At 41.5% G+C, this 21,772-nt stretch overlaps 1 protein-coding gene across 1 annotated transcript in view; it reads left to right on the top strand.

The window, feature by feature from the left end:
• The window catches only part of SIM1 (SIM bHLH transcription factor 1), a 46,496-nt gene that overhangs the window by 11,829 nt on the left and 12,895 nt on the right, over nucleotides 1-21,772 (top strand). Inside the window, exons 6-8 of the mRNA XM_085056276.1 lie at nucleotides 1,046-1,245; nucleotides 1,354-1,460; nucleotides 2,360-2,507. Coding sequence (XP_084912402.1) covers nucleotides 1,046-1,245; nucleotides 1,354-1,460; nucleotides 2,360-2,507 — 455 coding nt within the window. The remainder of the gene's footprint in view (nucleotides 1-1,045; nucleotides 1,246-1,353; nucleotides 1,461-2,359; nucleotides 2,508-21,772) is intronic.

Consider the following 21,772-nt stretch of genomic DNA (forward strand, 5'->3'; position numbering starts at 1 on the left):
AAATGGGGAGAGAAGAGGGGGTGAGACTTCTGCTCGCGGGGATTTTCCCAGCCCGGGACTCTTTCATGTGGTTTATTTCTCTCAGAGTTTCAGGTTGAGAGCTCAAACCACAAAACCAAAACCAAGCAATTGAGGTCCCCTTGGTTTTTGTTTGTGGAACCGAATCTCGCACAACCACTGAGGTTCCCTGTGGCAGCTTTCAGGTGGTACAACGGGAGCCCGGGGTTAATTTGTTTCTTAATTAGGTAACTCGTCAGCTGCAGGGGTAGCTCTCCCAGTCAAGGGTTTTGCCCGGGTGCTTCACATGGTTCTGCTCGGGGCTCCTCGTTAAGGAGAGCCCCTGCTCTCCTACCTCCTCGCGGCTTTGTGTCAGCCGCACAACGCCCAGGAGCGAGCTGTACGCATAACCCAAGGAGATGTTGTGTCACTATGTACCGTAGACCAAGAACATCTGCTGAAGTGACTCCAAGAAGGAACATCTTAATAATAGAGAAGTAAGAGTAGAAGTAGACAGCAGTCATCTGCAAGGATACATTTAGGAGATGTACTTAAATCAAAGGTACTTTTTGGGAATGGCTTGAGGCTGCTCCATGTCAATAATAGACGTATCTTACACGTGTGGCATATGCACACACATAAACCCTTTCTCTCACACTCATACACTCTTCATTACAAAGTTGTAACTGGATTGGCAGTTCCGCGTCTTTCCTTTTTAGAAGAATAATAAAAGCGCAGTTAGGAGGTGGGCCAAAAGCCACTTAAGCCAGTGGAAGAAAAATCCCGCGTTGACTCTAATGGGCTCTAGACTAACGCTGAACTCTGGTATGGGAAAAAAAACTCCACCCTGATAGAATCGCAGAAAACTCCCAAGCGGTGCTGCTTTGCCGGGGCGGAGACACAGGTCGGCGGCTCCCGAGAGCCCGGCAGCCGCATCGGCACCGGCAGGGAGGGTGGGGAGTGTTGTCCTTCCTGGGGAGCGACATCTGTCTCAGCACACCCTTCCTCCCTGCTAGGCAGCCGCCAAGATTTCCTGTGTCTCCGGCAGGTCATTCACTGCAGCGGGTACCTGAAGATCCGCCAGTACAGCCTGGACATGTCCCCCTTCGACGGCTGTTACCAAAACGTTGGCTTGGTCGCCGTGGGCCACTCGCTTCCGCCCAGCGCTGTGACGGAGATCAAACTCCACAGCAATATGTTCATGTTTCGGGCCAGCCTAGACATGAAGCTCATATTCTTAGATTCCAGGTAGAGCTGGCGTTTTTTCCAAATCTATTCCCTTAGCCGGTCCCTTCTTCCCCAGGCCTCCTCTCCTGTCCTCTCACCCACTTTATTTGCTGCTTATGTGTCTTGCAGGGTAGCTGAGCTAACAGGTTATGAGCCCCAGGACCTGATAGAGAAGACCCTTTACCACCACGTCCATGGCTGTGACACCTTTCACCTGCGTTGTGCACATCACTTGTGTAAGGAGATGGTCTTCTTGTTAAAAACCCTGCTCCTCATCTTCTCCCTTTGCAGATGGACTTTGGGGTTGGTGGGATTCACCTCTAGGTCAGAACGTGAAAAGCCAGTTCAGTGGAGGGCAGAATACGCAAAATCTGTTTCAGGTTTTAGTGAAACAAGGTTGGATAGTGACTGAACGCTGAGCTGGACGCTGGAGAGAAGCAGAGGGGATCGGCAAGGAAAGGATATTTTTCCATCCTTATCTTTTGGTTGTAGGGCAAGAACTTCCCTGCACATATCTCAGGCGCTATGTTCTCTTCAAATTCTGGCTAGGAAAACCCTTCTTTTCTGGCTCCAAAAAGCCATACCAGTAAAATTCAAATACTTTTGTTCCACTTCTACCAAGTCTCACAAATCTTATCTGTGTATCTAATTTTGACTGCAGTAGTGAGCCTGATCCAGAGACATGTACTTTATTCTATTTTGATATCATGATGACATTAATGCACAGATAGATTAATAAAAAGGATATTAATTTCCGGTAACTTTCCTTACAGAGGACGTAACGAGAAGAGATAAAACCCAAAGACAGGTTTATAGAATAAAATCTCGATGAGGATACTACAGGATGGGGGTGTGTGGGGGTCAGTTCCCGTAGCCAATCCCCCCCACCCCCCACCCCCCACCCCGCCCTGCTAATCTTCCCGATTAGCCTTTGATAACCATCTCAGGGACTGAGATCAGACCTGCCCGGAGGGCTCCACCACCCTCGTCCCAGCTGCTTCCCCATGTGCCGCTAAGGGGTCCCTAACCCTTCTGGTAGCCCCCAGGGCTCTGGGAGGAGTGTGCGCCCCTTCCCGGGGCCGGTCAAACCAGAGGTGGAAGCTGCGCTGAGGCTCTCCTCGCTTTGTCCCCGCAGTGCTGGTGAAAGGGCAAGTGACCACCAAGTACTACCGCTTCTTGGCCAAGCACGGCGGCTGGGTGTGGGTGCAGAGCTACGCCACCATCGTGCACAACAGCCGCTCCTCCCGCCCGCACTGCATCGTCAGCGTCAACTACGTGCTCACGTAAGTCAGCCTGGCGCCGCTCCGAGCCGCGCGGGGCCGAGCGGCACCGAGCGCCTGCCGGGACACCTGCGGCTGCGCCCCGCTCTGCCCCGGGCCCGGCGGCAGCTCCTCCGCCCCCTCCTCTGCCCGCTTCGCCGCTGGCGGTGCTGAGCCCCTCGCCGCCGCACTGACCAGGGCAGGCTCGCCAGGTCTGCTAGGAAACACATTGAGCTGCTTTCATCTAGATGAAGGGTTTCCCGTCTGCCTCTTTCTTTCTCTTTCGAGAGAGGAAAAGATTTAGAGGTTTGTCACCCGCATATTTTGCTGCCCCCCTCCTTTTTTTTCTTTTCCTTTTTTTTTCTTTTTCTTTTTTTTTTCAGTTTAAATGCACCCAGCATTAAATAAAATTTAATGCGGCGTAAAAGAAAAGGCTTCCACGTACGGAGTTATTTATACTCAACAAACAGGACATCTGTTTTTCTTTTCAAAAATCTGGGGTTTGAAGTTCTTAATTTCATCCAGAGTCTCTATCAAAGCTCTGAGATTTCTTTTTTGTTCTTGGAGACCGATCCTTACAGTGAACCACAAAGAAAGTTGGTGACCAGAAGGGTCAGTTGAACTTAAAAAAAAATAAAATCAAATAGGAAAAAAAACCAGAGTAAGTGCTGAGATACCATATATCTCAATACATTTCCCTGCATTTTGGAATGGCTGGGTTGTGCCCTAGCTATGCTGCCTATACTGAAACGCAGAGGCCCAGTGAGGGAGGGGGAGCTCGGCTGGACTATTTTGAACTGTTTTCATGGTAGTTATTAGCATTCCTTTTGGACACGGCAGTAGCTGCTCCCAGCAGCACTGATGTTTCATTGGGATCCTAAGTCCTTCGTTAATCCTAGGGGCTGGATATTCCTCTATTCTGCCGCTCTCTTTGGTGGGGGAGGGGGGGTGAGTTCCTTTTTTTTTTTTCCTGGAGACAAATACAGGTATTGAAAGCGTCTGACAGGCACAGCCCTCCCCTCCCCTTTCCTAAAACTGTGGCGATGGCAGCCTCATGACCTTGCAGCCTCGGCTTTGGTGCATGCACAGGTGGCAAGTGGTTTGGCAGCCCAGTTTAAGATGTGCTTCCCAAAATTAAGTGGCTCGGCACTGAGGCCACGGCTCTGGTCATGTGTGGAGGGGCGGCTGGTGGAGTGGGAAAGGGGCTGCACGCCACGGCGCCTGCACTTCTAGGATGTAATTAGTCCCTTTGGTGTGTAAGGTGATTATGGGCGTCCTGCTCTAAGATGGGTCGTTGCGCCTGCATGAAAAAAGTAGACATTTTGGTCAGCATTCTGCCGTAGTGAGTAAACTGCGATTACCCCTTAAAGAAAATATATTATTTTACTCTATTTTATTTTATTTTACTTTCCTCGATTTTATTTTTTAAGGTGTGGGACATAATCCTCTGTCATTTCCTCAGCAAGGATGGGTATCAGCAGAGACGTTATCACTTCTGCTCTAGCTATTCTGCACATTTGTATGTCCTATACCAGTCCGTCTCTGTATTTTTCGTGGCTTATGCTTCCCAGTTAAGTCCAAGCACCTCCTTTGGGTGAACAGGGAGCTACAAAGACAGAAGTTAGTGCATTGTATCTCTAGGAAAGAAGGAACCCGAAGGCAACGAGCATATTGGAGTGGTTTTAACTCCAGAAACCCTATGGTTTTCTATGATCATTTGAGATTATTGGTCGTTGCCCTCTTCTTTAATCCCCAAAGCGTGAACATCCATCACGGAATTCTACCTCAAATGATCCCAGTGGAAATGAAGCATCCCAGCTGACCTGCTGAAAGCACAGCTTTGGGCATCTGGCGGGATCTGTCTGTTGCCTGCCGGCTGACGGCCATGGCACGAGAATTTCAGGCTGGCCCAGCAAGGAGAGAGTGCCTGGTACCCCTGGGGGGGCCGCTCAGACAAACTCCTCAGAGCTGTGTCCCAGCAGCGTGACCGCTATTGCCATGTGCCGTCCTACCACCCTCGCCTGCGCCCTAGTGCTGCGGTCGCCGCCCCGGCCCAGTGTCACCCAGCCCCGGTGGCTGTCAGTCCCCTGGTTGTCACGGGGGGCATGGCGGGCAGTCTGTTCGCAGGCCATTTGCACCTTCACAGCCCCGCTGCCCCAGCACGCCTCAACCCGGTGGGGCGACCACCGGACAGCCCCTGAATGTCCTCGGCTCCGCGCCCCGGCAGGAATTCCCGGCCGTCTGGGAGCTGGACTCGGAGTGCCTCAGCACTCTCCTCCCCACTCCCAAAACGGCTCTGCAGGGAGCGATTTCCCCCTCAGGTGCCGTACCCAACCAGGGCGACTCCTCCTCTTCAGCTGATTTATCGTTGGAAGCAGCGTCTTCATACTATGGTGCGTGTATATGGATTTTCAGAACCTGTTTGCAGCCAAACTGACATGTAGGAAGGTTACAGCCATTCTTTCAAGACTTCACTTAGAGAATGAAGTTACACCACAGGCCAGCTTCGTTATGCTTTGGTGTCAGTCTCCGAGTCTCCCCTTGCACTCTGGGCTCAATTGCCTCGAGTGCAGAGGGCAGCAGGAGGGCAGAGGGGGAGCCAGGCTGGCTAAAGCAGGGATGCTCAAAGTTGGGAGGTCCAGCACTGGCTGCAGCCACTGCCGCTTGCTGCTGACAGCTGCAATGCAGACACTGCCACTGCATAAGGATCTAGTTTTGGTATGCTCGGGTCCTCGAGGGCTCATCAAGCCTGCCTGGCTTGATAAGGGTGCTGCAGAACAGGTCGCATTCTGCTTGCTTCTGCAGCAGGGCTGCCACTGCTGAAATTGCTGCCCTGACTCCAAGAGATGGGCGTAGCTTCCCCTGAATCATTATATCATCATCGTCATCATCATCATCATCATCATCATCATCATCATCATCATTCTTTTCCAGCTAGATGGCCATTCAGAGAATATATGGGAAGCGAAGAACAGGCCCTGCTGTTTGCCACGTGACTGTAAGCAGGAAAAGGTCTGGCTTTTTTTAAAAGTGAAATGAAGTCAGCCTCTGAAATGGATAACCTGAGGTGGAATTTTGGTTTCACCATTGGGTAAACAATCATGGTGGCAGAGATGGCCAGGAGGATGCTGAATCTAGAGCAGGCTTAATTGTCTTACTGAGCTATTCAGTCAACATGTTATTACTCAAATGAGGAAGGCAGGTGGGGAAAATATAGAGGAAAATGAAAGTTTACAGGGACTTGTGGTTTTCCTCTGGTAGGAGGTAGGCTCTATTGCAGGAGGGCTGGCCAAAGGTCCTGTAGTACTCAAAATATGCCAGAGTTTAATATATTTTATGCCAGTGTAAATATGCTAGAAACTGCAGTTCTTTAAGGGCCACATTGGATTATTTCAGTAAACCAAGAGGGGCCGAGATGAGCAGTATGGCTGTGTACCATGGGTTCCTCCTACATTTTGCTCACCTGGCAGCAGGCATGTTGCAGAGCCTCTGGTGCAGTTCCTGGCAGAGGGACAGGCACAGATGTGCCTGCTGCAGCCAGGTCATGTTATAAACCCAGCAGGGAAAAACATGCTTGCAAAAGAGAAATACAAACCTTTTCATATTGACTCTTGTGTGTTTAAGATGAGGAGAAAGCAAAAGAGGTGCAAACTAGCGCTTTTGTGGTTTGAAATAACAGAATCACCATCCTACACATTTGGGGTTGCAGGGCAGAACTTGAAAGGTGGGACAACTCCTACTGAAAAATCTTTTGACTATAGGAAATTTTGGTCTTTTTGGAGAACAAATCACAAAAAGGATCCTAAGCTTCGGAACATGTAGTGTATGTTTTTACCTGCTAGGTCACTGGTCCCTTCCCACAGTACATCTTCACTGGGGTAAAGCCCCAGGCTTTTTTCGGTTTGGTCATGGGGTAAGGAGCTGTTTCTCACTGTTGAGAGGAACCCGAGTGATCTGTTTTGGAAAAGGGCAGATACTGAGTGCCATAAGAGCCAAAATGGTCTGGTGCAGTTTCAGTGCAGACTGAGCAGGAAGAACAAGGATGTCTACCTTGTAGCTTCCCAGCTCCCCTGGGTAATAGTAATGATGAAAAAGGAAAGAATGAGAAAGAGTTTATGCAAAAGGGACTCTGCGTGACCCAGTTAAGAAAATAAAAAAGAGGTAATTTTAATTTTCCATACATGTTTTGAGAACATGAATGCTAAGCTTGAGAACAAATATTTGTAGTAAGTAAATATGCTGAAATAAATAAGCAGAGTGGCAATGACATTTCAGCAACAAGAGGAAAGGTGATTTTTGGTGTAATAGCAGTGTATCACAAATTAATATAAATGAACTTTAAAGACTCTGTCTTTAAAGCACACATATTTGGTCTTCATTGTATTCCACTTTGGATATGTGACTATAGACATAGAATATTTGTTTCTTCTCTTATTTGTTCTGTACACATTGTCACCATATCATTGATTATCAGCTGTACATGTTTATCACATAAAGGGACTCATGTATGAGTCAATTAACAGAGAAGGCAACTGCTGAAGTTAAGTTTATATTTAGATCGCAAACAACCTTCCTTTAAACAAATGGATAATGCAAAGTGCAAATCCTTTGACTTTCTGAGCACAAGCAAATATTATAATAAATTGTCCCCAGAGAAAGCTCAAGAAGCTTTCCTATATGCATTTTGTTGTCCTTTAGCATTTAAAAGAATAGCAATAGTGGTGACAGATACAGATAATATGGATTAGGTACATAATTGTGACTAATCTTGGTTCTAATGATATAGCATGTATTTTATATAGTTCCAGTTGACCTCTTCATGTTGCATTGTGTAACTGGCTGATTAGAAATACAAATTGAATGCAATTTACTTGAAATATTATTTCACAAACCGCCATATTGACAAATGTTTTACCTAACAATGTGGTAAATGTAATTTAGAGTAAATTAACCATTAATTGTATCTACACAGTTAAAGATTAAGTTATTGTTATTACTATTCATAGCTTTGTGTATTATCAGATTTGAAGTGATGATATAAAAAGGTGCTACCCTTATGTGTGATGGCTCAGACCTCAGAAACAGTCCCTGCTGGCATATAAAGTGGGCTTCAGGGAATTTTGTGTTTCATATGGGAAAGCTCTCCCCATATATTTGGACCGTTACAGTTATATATTTTCATAGCTTTTCACAGAAATGCTCTGTTTGTCCTGTCTCTGGTACATCAGGTCTCACATCTGTCTCTTCCCAGTCAATGGGAGAATCCACAAAGAGCATTTCTATACCCACAGGCCTACTTTTCCTGGACATTTCTCTCACACTGACCTATTTGGAATTGACACAGAGTTCTTTCCTTAGTCATAGGCAGATACATGTTCTCTTGTGTCTCTCAAGTGTGTGATGGAGTGGGTAGGACAGTGAATATGCTGGGAAAGTTACCTTTCCTCCTATCATTAGTGTAACTAGTTGCATGAGTAAGCGTAGTCATCCAACTTGAATACCAGAGAAAACACTTAGTGACTTTAACTGGGTAATGTTTAGGGGTTTTTTTCTTATATAGTTGTAAACAGTAGCAACAATTTTGACCTGCTGTTTTTCCTTAATATTTCTCAGTATTAATGGGAATTTTTGCCACTTGCTTAGTAGTGCACAGAACTGGGTCCTGTTTTTTCTGTTCAATCTACAATGTGTTTTTCCTAAGATTGGAAAGCCTACCATGAATCACATGATTTGATTAGCAATGCAAATATATAGACGAATTGTTTTAATAAATCAAAATGCTCAGGAAGCATATGTCTCAAAGAAAAAGAAAAATAAAAGGATTCCTCTTGAACTACTCAGGGCAGTATTCTGTTTGTTCACCATTAGTTTTTATTACAGACTTGTCTTCCTGGAACATTGTTTATATATTTCTTGCAAATAGGAGACAAGTTTTTCCAGGTGTCCACAATACGTTTCTGCAGTTCTTCTTTGTTCATGTAGAGGCTTTCTTAGCTACTATTTGTTTAATTCACTCCAAATTTCTATGCTTGTATTTAAACCAGGTGACTGTAATGGCCAAGGCACTAAAACTGTGGGCCAGAGCCGAGAGTCTCTGCTCATATGAAGACTTTTATTTGCTAGAGTAAGGATTAAAGGACTGCAGCTCAGACCTATGGAAAAATTCTCTCCAGTTGTTAGTTTAAATGCATGCATGCTGAGAGTCTCACATGGCATGAAATTCAAGGTTGCAAAAAAGTGTCTTTATTCCAAGGAAGAAGAGTGACTTCAAATGCTTTCCACTTCATAATTTTCCCATTCGGAGTGTGGTGGCTCCAGGCCTTTGGAAATACCCCTCTCAAATACTGAGTTACAGATCTTGTAAAATGTTTGTCTAGGGCTGAGACATTCAGCAGGGGCAGTGGCTGAAGCAATTACTATCTCCAGCTGTCTGCCTCACTTCACTGATGAAAGGTACAGGGCCTGCTCCAGGGACTCTTACTCCTAAAATGCCATGGTTTATGGTTTAAGGTAAACTGCCACAGATTTTACTTTATGTGGAAGCATTGGACTGTACACTGTAGCACAGCTGTTCTTGCTAGAGATGTTGTTCACACTTTATCCTAGCTCTGCCCTTCTGCATTCTGAATGGCATAAACATGGCTTGTGAACATCACTCCAGCAGCTGGGTACTCCAGTTGCTTTTGGGGGTTAGTCTCAGTGGTCCTTCTATTTGGCAGAGCAGGGGAGACCACTGATCATGGAGTTTAGGGTTATATTCACTGCTCTGTGATAGTTCAGAGAACTAAAGAGGCGGCTGGAAGAGTGTCTTTTGGTTTTACCACACCACATTTGTATCTTGCCTGTGGACTGTGTTGGTGGCTGTGCAGAAGAGACATGCAGTCTGCTGCTATGAAGGGATTCCTCTCCATGGTATCACCCTCTCAATACTCTGCATAAAACTGGATGAAGAACTGGCTCCTGCTCTCATAACAACAGCAGTATGTTCTTTAAGTAGGCTTACAATTTTACTAGCTCCGCTTCTGTTTCCTTAATCTGTTGCATGTTTGCTCTTGTTGCTCTGTGCTGCATCTCAGCAGTATTTCTGCTATTCCCATGTTGTTTCACTGTAATTATCATGAGGTACAGCAGGTGTGATAAGTTACTAACTGTTTCTGAAGCGAGATCTTCCTGCTACACTATGTTGCTCTTGCTAGTTTTTATTCGTACACAAATGTGGCATTTTGACACAGCCTAAATTAAGTGTTAACAAATAAATCTCCTTTGTCCGTTCAACAGTGGCAAGTATCTGTTTAAAATCTAATTCTCCTTCCCTCACCTCTCTTTTGTACTTTACAGTGTGGGCCAGGCTCCAGCACATATGTTCGTACTCAGTGGGTTACTTCAGAGGCAGCCCCTTTCACTTTGATGACACTATTTATGGAGGCAGGCACTGCTCTGTGTGAACAAGGGTACAGCGTCTGACCCTTTGGAAGGCTTGGGATGGCTGAAGTCTGGAGTCAATCTCATGATCTTTAACACAGTTAGATGATTTATTCCTGTTGTTGTCTTTTGTTATCATCCACTTAGTGCAATTAAATTGCAGAAGTCCTGGTTTACTAAAGCTCTTGAGCACATGTCAGGCTCTAAAAGTGCTTAGACACAACTTTCAGTACATGATTATATCCTGGTGAATTCAGTTTTGAAATAAAAAAACCCTTAGGCACACACTTAAAAATAAGAATATTCCTTGGCTTTGCCAAATAGAGATGGCTTGAAGGACGCATTTTGTTACTGTGTTGAACTGGGGCCTAATAGAGAACAGCCGTAGTTTTTCAGCTACAAACCACTGTGTATAAATCTTGGGGACAGCAATGTTGAAAATAACAGCTATTATCTGCAGAAGCTTCAGTGCAGCTATGGAAACTCAAATGCCTGGCTAACTGAAGTTTGGCTATACCCATAGCATTGTGCAGATATTTTGACATAACCTAGAGTGAAGACCTTTAAACGCATCCAGTATTCAATGTTCTTACATCTGTGCTGTCAGTGAGGAGGCGAACACGCCCTAAAGGCACACTGTTCCCAAGTAGCCTGTAGCTTTGATCGTCTCTGTACTATGTTTGGCAGCTGGAAGCCTGGGCTGCTGCTATAGAAAACTCTCTCTCTCTCTCTGATTTAGGCACTGGATAGCTGAAATCCACCCAAAGGCATTGCATGCTATTTTTCTCCTGCTGTTTCCAAAGACTGTTTTGTACACAGAACAAAATAATAACCTTTAATGAATGCTTCATGAGGCCTATCTCAATGGAGTATTTGGTCAAAGAAAGGCTGGATTTGGGGATAAATATCTTGATAGCATCTTCCCCTTTGAAGCCAAACTTCTAAAGAGTGTTTGGCTGCAAAATAATTCTGTTGATCCTGAGTTTCTAGGAGGATAGTTAAAGTGTCATCTTCCAAAACATAATCAACCTCCTTAGTGCTTTCTGGTCTGTGAAAAACAGCAGTGGGGGTGTGGATGTGGCTTCACTCCAAAGAAAACTGCCTGTCTGTGTGACTAAAATGGTGTAACATGGGAAAGATGCAACTGGGGCTTCCATGGTGATATCTAGTGAGTTCAGGAAGGCGATAGGAGAGAGTTGCACAGCACCGTTTGTGCAGCTGTTGAGTCGCTCTTTATCTGCCACGGAAGTGGTCAACACAGGCATGGCAAATCTCATACAGCGTGACATACTGGACTCTGCACCAACAAAATTAAGTGTTCAGTTGCTTCAGCTGCGGGTTTGCTGTAGTGTTGGTTGGAGGACAGTTGTAAGTTGGCAGAGGAGTTGACTTGCATGAATGCAGTAGACAGTTTTCTGGGAACAATAAGAGCGTCTCTGCTTAGTCAGAGACACCTTTAAGCATCCGGAAACCCTTGATGAATATGCCTGTGGAGCAATGACAACAACATGACTAAAGCCAGCTAAGGTCTCTAACTGCTCTAGTCAAAGCTGTGACCAAGAGGAGAAAGGTACTAGGCAGATTAAGGTTTCCAAAGACCATAGGTAGATATTATTGTGTTTTATTAAATTATTTTCATTTATTTTTTGAGAAATTTTAGATATACCTATTAAATATTTGACTGCCTATAAATAATCAACACACTGGAGACTTACATAAGCTGAATTCTTACACAGGCATGCATTTCTTGAACTGTACATTTTAATGTAGAGTTGCTGTTATCCTAATATTGGCAAAGAGCAATAATTGCCATTTAAAAAGCCTTCTGAATTTGATAGAAGATGTGGGGTAACAGCAGTTGTGCAAGAGATGGTAGCTAACTTATTCTGTGGTTCAGACAGTCTAGGGAGTTATCCCATATCGGTTATCCCATATAGGTTATCCCATATAAATTTAAATGTTTAATGAAGTCACTTAACAAATATAACCATGTATTATGTACAATTTGAGGAGACAGGATCAGTGACTGTTAGGAAACTATCAAATAAAATGGAGGCTTATGTATTTCATTATAACCTCATGATATTTTCTTTCTTGCTATTTGTCTCCTGTTTTATCCACATAAAACTCTGTACATTGTATGTCTATTAAAGCTGGATGACCAAACTGAGCCCAATAACGACAGAGACGTACATACACCCATGGGACAAGTAATGTGGGTGAGATTTGGCTGCAGTAGAGGTTTGGGTGTGGATGGGAAGGAGTTAAAAAGCAGTCTGACTGGTGCAAACAGTGAAATTAGAAAACATGTGTATTAATTTGAAAAAAATCAAAAAGCCATTCTCTCCAAAAGCCAAAATTCAATGCAAGTCCTTGCCTGTCTTCCTCCCCTCACCTCCCTTAAAATTTTAGTAAAAGAAGGGAAGGCTTAGTTGAAAAGTAGTTATTAATTATTATAAAGTTTTTTTTCTCAATGACATATGACAGCCCTCAGAGGCAAAGTGCTGTCCCTTGGCCAAACATGAAGAACACTGAACAAGTGAATCTGAAAGACTTTCATTGTAGCAAAATACTGCTTCTTCTAACCAAGGTGAAAGTCTTCTGATAAGAGAAAGGGATCTACTATAAATGGGACACCCCACTAGATGGAGTTCACAAATCCTTTTGGACCCAACAGGCCTCTTCCCTATGGGATGCACCTGATCAGAAAAAGCAGGGTGGAAGGAAAGGGAAGCTCATTATGTGGCATGCAGATAGAAAATCTCCCAAAGAGGAATAATTAGAATGAACAGTAAATAATTTTTCAAGCACAATTGTTTTTCTCAAATAAATTATTCTTAGAGCACAGACACTTATTCAGAAAGTCATCACAGAAAAGCTAACTAAGTTTTCAAGTGTTAACCTTAGGATCTTAGGAAGGTTGTCACAACAAAAGTCTTAATTACGGGGAACACAGAGGAGTTGAGAAAACCTGAAATATCACAGAGTTTTACAGTAAGTTATTAAAAGTAATGACAGCAAATTTTCAGGACCACTCTTCACAGTTTCAGAGGATCTGAAGTATGAAACTGCTTAACTACTGTGGTAGAGTGTAACATAAGAACAGCAATACAGAATCAGACACATACTGATAGTGACCATGGGAAATACTTGGGAAGGAGGTTAAAAATAGGACAAGCATGTTTCCCCAGCACTTTCTTTCAGTCTCCAAGAAGTTCAAATGTCTTCCTAGAAAGACGTGAGTTCTTTGAATGTATTAGTTGTCAATGTTTTGTGGGGTTTTTCGGTCCACAAATTCACCTGTTTACTTTTTGACACCATGCGAGCTTTTTCCAAGGTTAAGTAAATGTGGTAATAAAGGCCTCTTTTTTTCTGTTCATTTCATAGCCCATACCTCTTGCACTAGAAGAAGTGAAAAACTGCTTTCTACTCATGTCTTCCTTCTCTATGTCACTCACAATGTACTGATCTTATTTTGTTCTTCCTGTTACCTCTTTTTCAGCCTGAGGAGTGTCCTCAATTTTTTCTCATAGAAAGGCTGTTCCAAGCCCATCATCCTTGCTATCCCATTCTGTGCTTTTTCTAGTTTTCAGATAAAATGGTCAGAGTATACTATATTTGAAATGTCAGTGAATTAGGGGTTTATGTATGGGGTGAGGTATAATCCTCATCTTTATAATCCTCTTTTACTGCATAATTATGCCATGATGTACATTTTCTTACACACAGGACAGTCTGTGTTATATCAGTAACCTCTCTATAATGTGATGCTTCTTCCTTTTGTGAAACTTCCTGGTTTATGTCGTCAATCATGTAGATCAGAGGATTTTTCACCAAAATGGAGTTTAAAAATACTAGTTTTAGAAAGAAAAATCTGAAAGGAGGGTTTAAAGACCTTACTTAAGCCCTACAGAGAAGAGTGTTATATATGCTCCTAATAGTATGGAGTCCATAACTATGTAATTGTATTTTGTGGCTGCTAAATACCCAGATGTAGGACTTTAGCTCACTTTTGTGCCAGCTCTTCAGTTACTGTTACAAAACATAGAGCAGTCAATCTTGAAAACATCTTAGGTGGTTTTTCTGGTCTCCTTGCCATGAGGACACAGGACTGGTATGAAGCTCTTATCTCTAAAAAGCCCTTGGACTGAAAACAACAATGTCCAACAATCTTCACGAAAATCAAGAGGTGTTCCTCTTGGTTCTCCTTATTACATACCTTAATGTGCTGTAGAAATTCTTAGTGTTTGAAAACTGTTAACGTACAATCTCTGCTAAAAAATCACCAGCATCCTCTGAAATTCTTTTGTCCATGCATATCATATAGCTATCTAGTGGGCTATTTCCAACATTTTCTGCTCAGTTAGGTACACAATAACAATGGTATTACATGTCTCCAGTCAAGTATTTTTATTCATAGAATGCATATCAAATTTATTTTAGCAGTTTAAATAAGTGAGTTTAATGTCTATTTAGTCAAGCATTACTGTAGTAAGGACTTCAGTAAATTAGAAATAAATGAATCCAATTAAAGAACACATCTGTGAAATTTGATATGTCATAGGCATGAATGAGCTGTTTGCACAGCAACTGTAAAGAAATCATTAATGATTAACTCTTTAGAAGAGGTTTAATCAAGGATAAATGGTATAAGACATAGTTAAAAACATTTGCACTGAATACATGGAGATTCTGAAATAATAAAAGAATGTTTTGCATCAATAGTGACATGGGTACTCTTGGGAAATGTATTTTCTGTTATCTGTGGTGATGTGCTGCCAGGGGCTGAAGCTGAGAGTTAGCTTAGTAATGTCAGCTATCATCCATTAATAGAAGGAGGTTGTTCCTTCCAACAAAAAGATGAAATTTAACTGGTGGGACAGACAAAGATATTTCACAAAATATGTGTTACTTACAATAGCATATTGTTATCTTTGTCTTCAGAGCTAATATTCAACAAAGTTAAGGTAGGGATTCTCAGAAGTGACCAGTGCTGGGCTAAATTTGACTCTACCAAAATGAAAAGTCCCCTTGGCAGCCTTGATGGTAAACTCAGGGAAATGCCAAGTGCTTGCTAAAGTCCCAGTGCTTATTATTCATCCAGCATGGCACCAGTAGCCTGTGGGAGGGTTGAGAATTGAGTCCTGATAATTTGGCTACTAGATTGGTGTCTGATGGGAGTTATTGGTATTCAAAGTATATTTTTTTAACACAGAAAAATATTAAGAATTCTGACATGTGAAAATCCACCCTGGATAAGAGCAGCCTGTTGCACTGTTGTCAGTTTGGCATTCTGCAAAATGGAAATCATTCCACAGGGGTATGAGAGAACTTAGGGTCACTGAGGTGACATTGATTTTGATGGGCTAGGAAGTCCAGTAAATAAAGGCAAATACAGGTCTCCTTTTTGGACCCAAAGATGGTGAGACATGTAGTTTGGAATGACAAACTTTACCTTCAGACTGCTGAAAAATCTGCCACATCATGATTATCTAGAGGCCAGGATGTTTTGTTTAACTTCAACTGGCAGTTAGATAAGTGTATTCTGAGTTGAGAAACTCATCATGGAATATATAAAATTTCTCTCACAGAACTTGTCTAGAGCAAATCCTCAGATATTTGTGTTAAATGACCCATACAGGAAAATTTGTGCTTCAATTTTTTCTGAATGTATCACATAATTTAATTAAACTTCCTGTTCTGTATTGTTTTGTCTTTAAAAGCAGATATGGAAACACGATATGTAAGTGAATCCCATGGCTGGAGAAGCTGTAAACTTTGACTCAACAAGATGTAAACAACCTATGTTGTTTGTGCTATTTATGGAGATAAATGGGTGCCTGGAACTTCATGAAGGGATCTGATACACAGAGCTCATACTTCTCTGAGTAGATGTACAGCTTAGCCATTATGTGTACTAATAATAAGCAATCACTTGAAAGATTTCTGGAGGATTTTTCATTTAGCACAAATGTCTGAGGATTTCCTCTAAACAAGTTCTGTGAGAGAAATTTTATATAGTCCATGATTGGTTTCTCATCTGAAAATGCACTTATCTAACAGCCAGTTGAAGTTAAATAAAAGCCCTTGGTCTCTAAATAATCATGATGTGGCAGATTTTTCAGCAGTCTGAAGGTAGAGTTTGTCATTCCAAACTACATGCCTCACTATCTTTGGCTCCAGGAACATTTTGGTGAGCACGAGGTCAGGCCTATATGGGACTATTCACTGAATAAGTTATAAAAAGGAAGTTTGCTAACACCATCCCAATTACTGATGGAACAACTGAGGCAGGGAGTAACAACTGAAGGTTGTACTGAAGGTTGCACAACTGAAAGTCAGCTTAGTTTCATAACAAGCAGTGAGGTTCAACAGCTTTTTTCTCACTTTGTCCTGAAATTTGGCTTCCTACGTGACGTAAGTGAATCCTCCTTGTTTTGAATGGTTCTGGAAGATGCTAAAAGGGATTGCATATGCTCCTCCTCACAAATCGCGTGAGCAGACTGGGGCCTTTGTAAACATTTCTGAGACACATTGTACATGAACAGAGAACACAGCAGATGAGGAAATTGTCTGTTTTGTTGTGCCATCTGCTGATTTAGAAAGCCATGAAGATGACAAACAGCCAGAATCTGTTCTCTTTTCACTCATCTGCTGAATGCTGCTCTGTTAGCATTGCATGAGCTGGAGTGTAGAAATGTTAAATGTTGTGGGCATTGCTTGAAAGTAGAAGAATGATATATTGCAATATTGTGGTCAGACGTGCATGAGAAAGTGCCTGATTTTTACCACCTTCCTGTCTGATTTTAACCAAATTGCAATAACTCAGCAAAATAGACTGAACATTAATGACATTAACACCTTTAATTTAATCTCACAGTTTCTATTGCTAGGCTGGAAGAAAATCTGACAAATATAATTTTTCTGATTTTCAACTAAAACAAATTAAGAGTGTGTATGACTTTTTCCATTGATTTTTCAAGCAAAACTGGAGGAAATTAAGAACATATATCACACATTCAGTAGAAATAATAGTGCAACCAACTGTAATCGAACCTTGTTTTCATTTTCATGAACAGTACTTTCTGCTTTGCTTCAATCATGTGAATGATTGTATCCATGATGTAGAAACTCATTGCACTAAGATCACCTAATGTTTTTACTTTCATTTTGTACTTCATGAGTTATTTAATATGTGTAAGGAATGATGTGGGCATAGGTTATCAAGTGTTTTTCAGGTTTTGGTGCTCCCATGATACCTTTTCATCCAGTGCTGTAACTCCACATACGAAAACTGAATGTCTGTCAATCTTCTTTAAGGTGTCTATATTTGGTGTCTTTTGAAGGACTTAAATGCGCTGTAAATGTCTGCCTCTTCTTTGGTTATCAGTGTATTCTAAGTTACTGCACATATAGCTTATTTTTCCTTTCTGACATGTAGTGGTATTAATGTAAAAAAGATGCTTTTCCATACAGTTTTGTAGAATTTTCCTTGGACTGAACATTTTCTCTTTTTTTTCTAAAGGTGTTCATCTTATTTTGAAGGTTATGCAGCTTATAACTGTGGATATATAAGATCTGAATTCTTGAGTCTGATTGCTCTTCTTAAGTAATTTTGGAGGAATCTGGATATTTATTCTTTACTAATGGGTGTAATTCTCTTACTTCTTCCTCTGGATACATCCTATTTAGCTGCTCTGTTTGAGAGCATTTTTCAGGGCTTAAATTCTTTTCTGTTCCATAGCCAACACTGTCTTTAATTAGGGAGTATTAACATCTTGAAAATTATATGTGCCTTTATCTCTCTAATATTAATGTCTAGTCTCACTTCAGTGAGCTATAGTAGTCCCAAATATTACCTTATTAATTGAAGAAACACAATTACAAAAAAAGCCCAGCCTGTCTGGGAGGTTTTAGTTTGTCATGAGCCACACTGTACCTCCGTCTTCCAACGTTATTTCTGTCAGTGCTGACTCACCCTTTCCTAATATTTTTTCCTTCAAAAAGCCCACATAAAAAAAACTCTCATTTTTTTTTAATTTTCATGGTGAGCTCTAACCACATGGTTAGTCAGTGCAAACTCTGCTTTTGGCTGAGAATTCAGATTTTGTGGTGCTCTGATACTCTCTTACTGGAGTTTTTTTGGGACTGGCTGCTGCTGATTCATTTTCTCATCCTCAAACCTTTGTTAGATAGACTGTTGCTACCATGTTTCATATAGTACATTTTGGCAATAGCAGTAGGCAGAAAGTGTGTTCTAAAGCTGACTTTTGAGAACACTTCACATAAACGTTGCAGATTCACTTGTCATCCAAGTTTGGAAGATTGGCTTCCTCTTCCAAACATTTTTCTCCTTCACCATGTTCGCACCTTGCCATAACTAGGTGTCTTTAAGTGTCTAAAGGTTTTGTGCTCAACTTGCAGATGTTTCATTGCAGATAAATGCAGTTGGTACAGTCATTGATCCTCCATTTTTCATGGTGTATATGTAGTATACCAAAAAATACTTACAAGATTAGGCTCAAGCTTTATAAGGAGCATAGGAAGAGCCAGAGACATGGCACAGAGTGGAAATGCTTCTGGGAGTTAGATTTGAGAAGAAAATGTGAAGCAGCATATTGTAGGAAGAGGATTTTATGCTTTGTCTTCTGAATTTGCCTACAGTGAAGCCTGGTAATCCAGCTTGTAGGTGTCTGATACATTGACCATACCGGCCAGATTCTCATATGGGGGGGAGCCACAAGATAGAGGAAAAATAATACAATTTTTGAACCATATGCTACCAAAAGCATATGCATTCATGTTCTCTGAGGAGTCAAAGAAGACCTAGAGTTTCCATCCAACTGTGAAAAGAATGGCTGTTTCCCATCATGAAAAGGTGGAGGACTTCAATGTGTTTCCCTTTGCAAAGAAGCATCACTTTGGTCTTGTCTGGATTCAGTTTGATCCATCTGTTCTTCATTTAAGAGCTAATTTCCTGTAGTTATTCTGATGTTTTATAGTGATGATAGTTGCATCAGAAAATGAGATAAATAGTAGATTGTCAGCAACATACTGTTAGCAATTGAACACATGCCATATCACTCTCTCTCTCTCAGCAGTCTCATGTAGATAGATGTAGATTGTATGGATCACTGTGGGATCCTGAAGGTGAGGACCTTGGAGGAAGACGCTCGTATCTGCCACCTTTTTTTTAATTACACATAGAACACAAGATGCAGTACTAGTGTGTGGCTGTGACTGTGTAATAGAGGATTCAGTGTCTGAGAAAAGGAATATGGAAATGATAGTTCCATGGTTGGTGAAAGTTTTATAAATTCCTCTAGGAAGATGTCAGAATTTCCATCTGTAGTTTGTGTATCACTAGGAGTCCTGCTTTCTCTAGTCTATTGTCTCACAGTGTATATGGATATATTCAAACATTTGCATTTCTTAGTGGAACATCTTTTACATCTGATATTGAGGCCACTGAACGCTTCCTCCATTTTTTAATTTTTTTTTTTTCTTTTACTTCTCGTATTTATCTTGGGCACTTGCTGACGATATTCTGGTATCTCTCTTGGTTATGCTGAAGGGTAGCTCTTCTAGGACAGGATTGAGATGGTATTGAATCATGACTCAGTGATGCAAAAAAAGTCCAGGCATTTCATCTGCAAAGGGAGGACAGAATTCTTTTTCTAAGGGAAAACTTTGCATCTGGCAGAAAGTACTTCAGGTAGTTTTTTTATTGTCCTTTTCTTGATAAAGTTACTGCCTAAGCAACTGGCTGCAGACACCAGCATGTGTTATTTATTCTAAGTGGTGGTGTTCTGGGAGGGTGAGCCCTCAACATAACTATAGCAAGGATGCAGAAAAGTAGCATAGAATGGTATGCAAGCATCTGGTCAGTCTGGTTTGACTGTTTTGTTGGGTTTTTTTCTGGCTCCTATGACCTAGAAGCATTGTAGAGTGTAGTCTCTATGATTTGAATGCTTGGCCCTTACTCATATCGTAACAGCAGATAAGCAGAGCTGGAATGACAGCGTGGTCTGAATACCAGGGTGATATTTCTCCCAGTGTTTTAAAATTTTTTCACTGACACAAGAAAGCAGCAGATGATGGCAAGAAACAGGGTGGCAGGGTGGCAAGAAACAGAGATGGGGAGCTAATGGCAGGAGCACAGAGCTAAGGGTTTTCCAGCAAAAGCAGAGGTAAAAGAGTTGTTAGGCTCAAAACCAAAATACAAGCTCCTCATACACCTGAGGCTCTGAAAATTTACTTTGTTTTGATTAATTTTAGTTTCTGGTGGTAATGTGTCCTGCATCTGACACCGAGAACCCAGGACCCTTCCCCTTCTTATAGTCAAATAGTCATCAGAAATGTGTATATTAGGATGAGACTAATAGTTTTTTCAGGACTTTATATTAGGATGAGACTAATAGTTTTTTCAGGACTATTGATAAAATCTCATGCTATTGTAGCAGTTAAGTATGAAGACTGTTTGGCATCTTTGGTGTTTTGTATAACATAGAGATAATTTCCTAGGAATCAATTATGGAGACAGATGCTTTGCATGTCAAGCCAAGGTGTCTGAATGAAAATTCTGAGGGTAACCATGGGAAAGATTAATGCTTCCAAAATACATGGAAGAGCCATACCTGTCAAAGAGGCTAAAGCAAATCCCCATACTCAGATGCTTTCACTGCAGACAGGATATTTGAAATGCAGATATTATAGTAGAGACCTATCTCTATTAAAGGCTAAATTTGAAGAAATTACCTCATTAAGAACTAATTTTGCATTACAAAGCACTATTTATACTTGAAAAATTTCTGCTATGGACTGGAAACAGCATAGTCAATTCAGTTCTAATGTAAGGGACTTGCTTTCATGTGTTGTATATACACAGACACATATACATTGTCTGCACTGCCAAAAAACCTGAGCCTCTTCAACCAAGTATATTGTTTGTCAGATGCAAAAAAAAAAATTATTGTAGGACTGGGATGAATTGATCTATTGTTTCTGCAGGTTTATCTGTGACTGCTCAAAGATTCATCCTATTTCACTAATTTCAGTGATTTATCAAGTTTATTCTTGTACCCCTGACTTTTACCTGAAAACATTTCAGTGTACTAAGGTGTGACATGCTTAGGTTGTGATGCAGTTTCTTTGTAAAAAATGTTAGACTCTTATGGCTTATACATTAATATTTGTGTGATTATAGAGCAACACATATTTTGCTAAAGCCAGGTAAACAATTTGTTATTAGTATAATTCATTAAGTGTTAATTTTTAGGTTTAGATGGAGTATGGGGTAATATGTGAATGAATATGTTGCCTCCTTGACTGCTTAAGAGAAGCATTATTTTTCCCTTGTTCCCTTACTTTTCTACTGATAACACAAAGGAAAAAAAAATCACGAATCCTTCCTCTTTTCCTCCAGGTAGGTAGGTCAGGAAGAAGCTCTTGATTTGCTCTCTTTTAATAAATCATTGTCAGAATAGGTTCCGTATGACTACATGAAAGCTGGAGAGCTCATTTCTTACTCCCCCGGGTATCAGCAGACATGCAGATGTGTGCAGAGGGATGCAGTCCAATGCATATGCCCTCGTTATGCTTAGTAAGACATTGTGAGCAATGCCAGTTTTCCTTACTTTTATGTATTCATTAGTTTGAAGAAACTAACACAGAACTCCAAACATTGACATTATATATATAGCTCTCCATAGAAGATCTCTATTATTTTGTGAGTGAGGGACAGGCTATTTAAATCATAAGATTTGTATTTATTTGGGTGTCTTCTCTGACAGGTAAACTGGTATAAGAAAGTGTTTTCTATTAAAAGAATTATTTTATTCAGTTTATTTAGTCATCTGTGTAGACTG

This window comes from Lichenostomus cassidix, chromosome 3 (assembly GCF_008360975.1).
Source record: "Lichenostomus cassidix isolate B80296 chromosome 3, HeHo_3.0, whole genome shotgun sequence".
NCBI lineage: Eukaryota > Metazoa > Chordata > Aves > Passeriformes > Meliphagidae > Lichenostomus > Lichenostomus cassidix.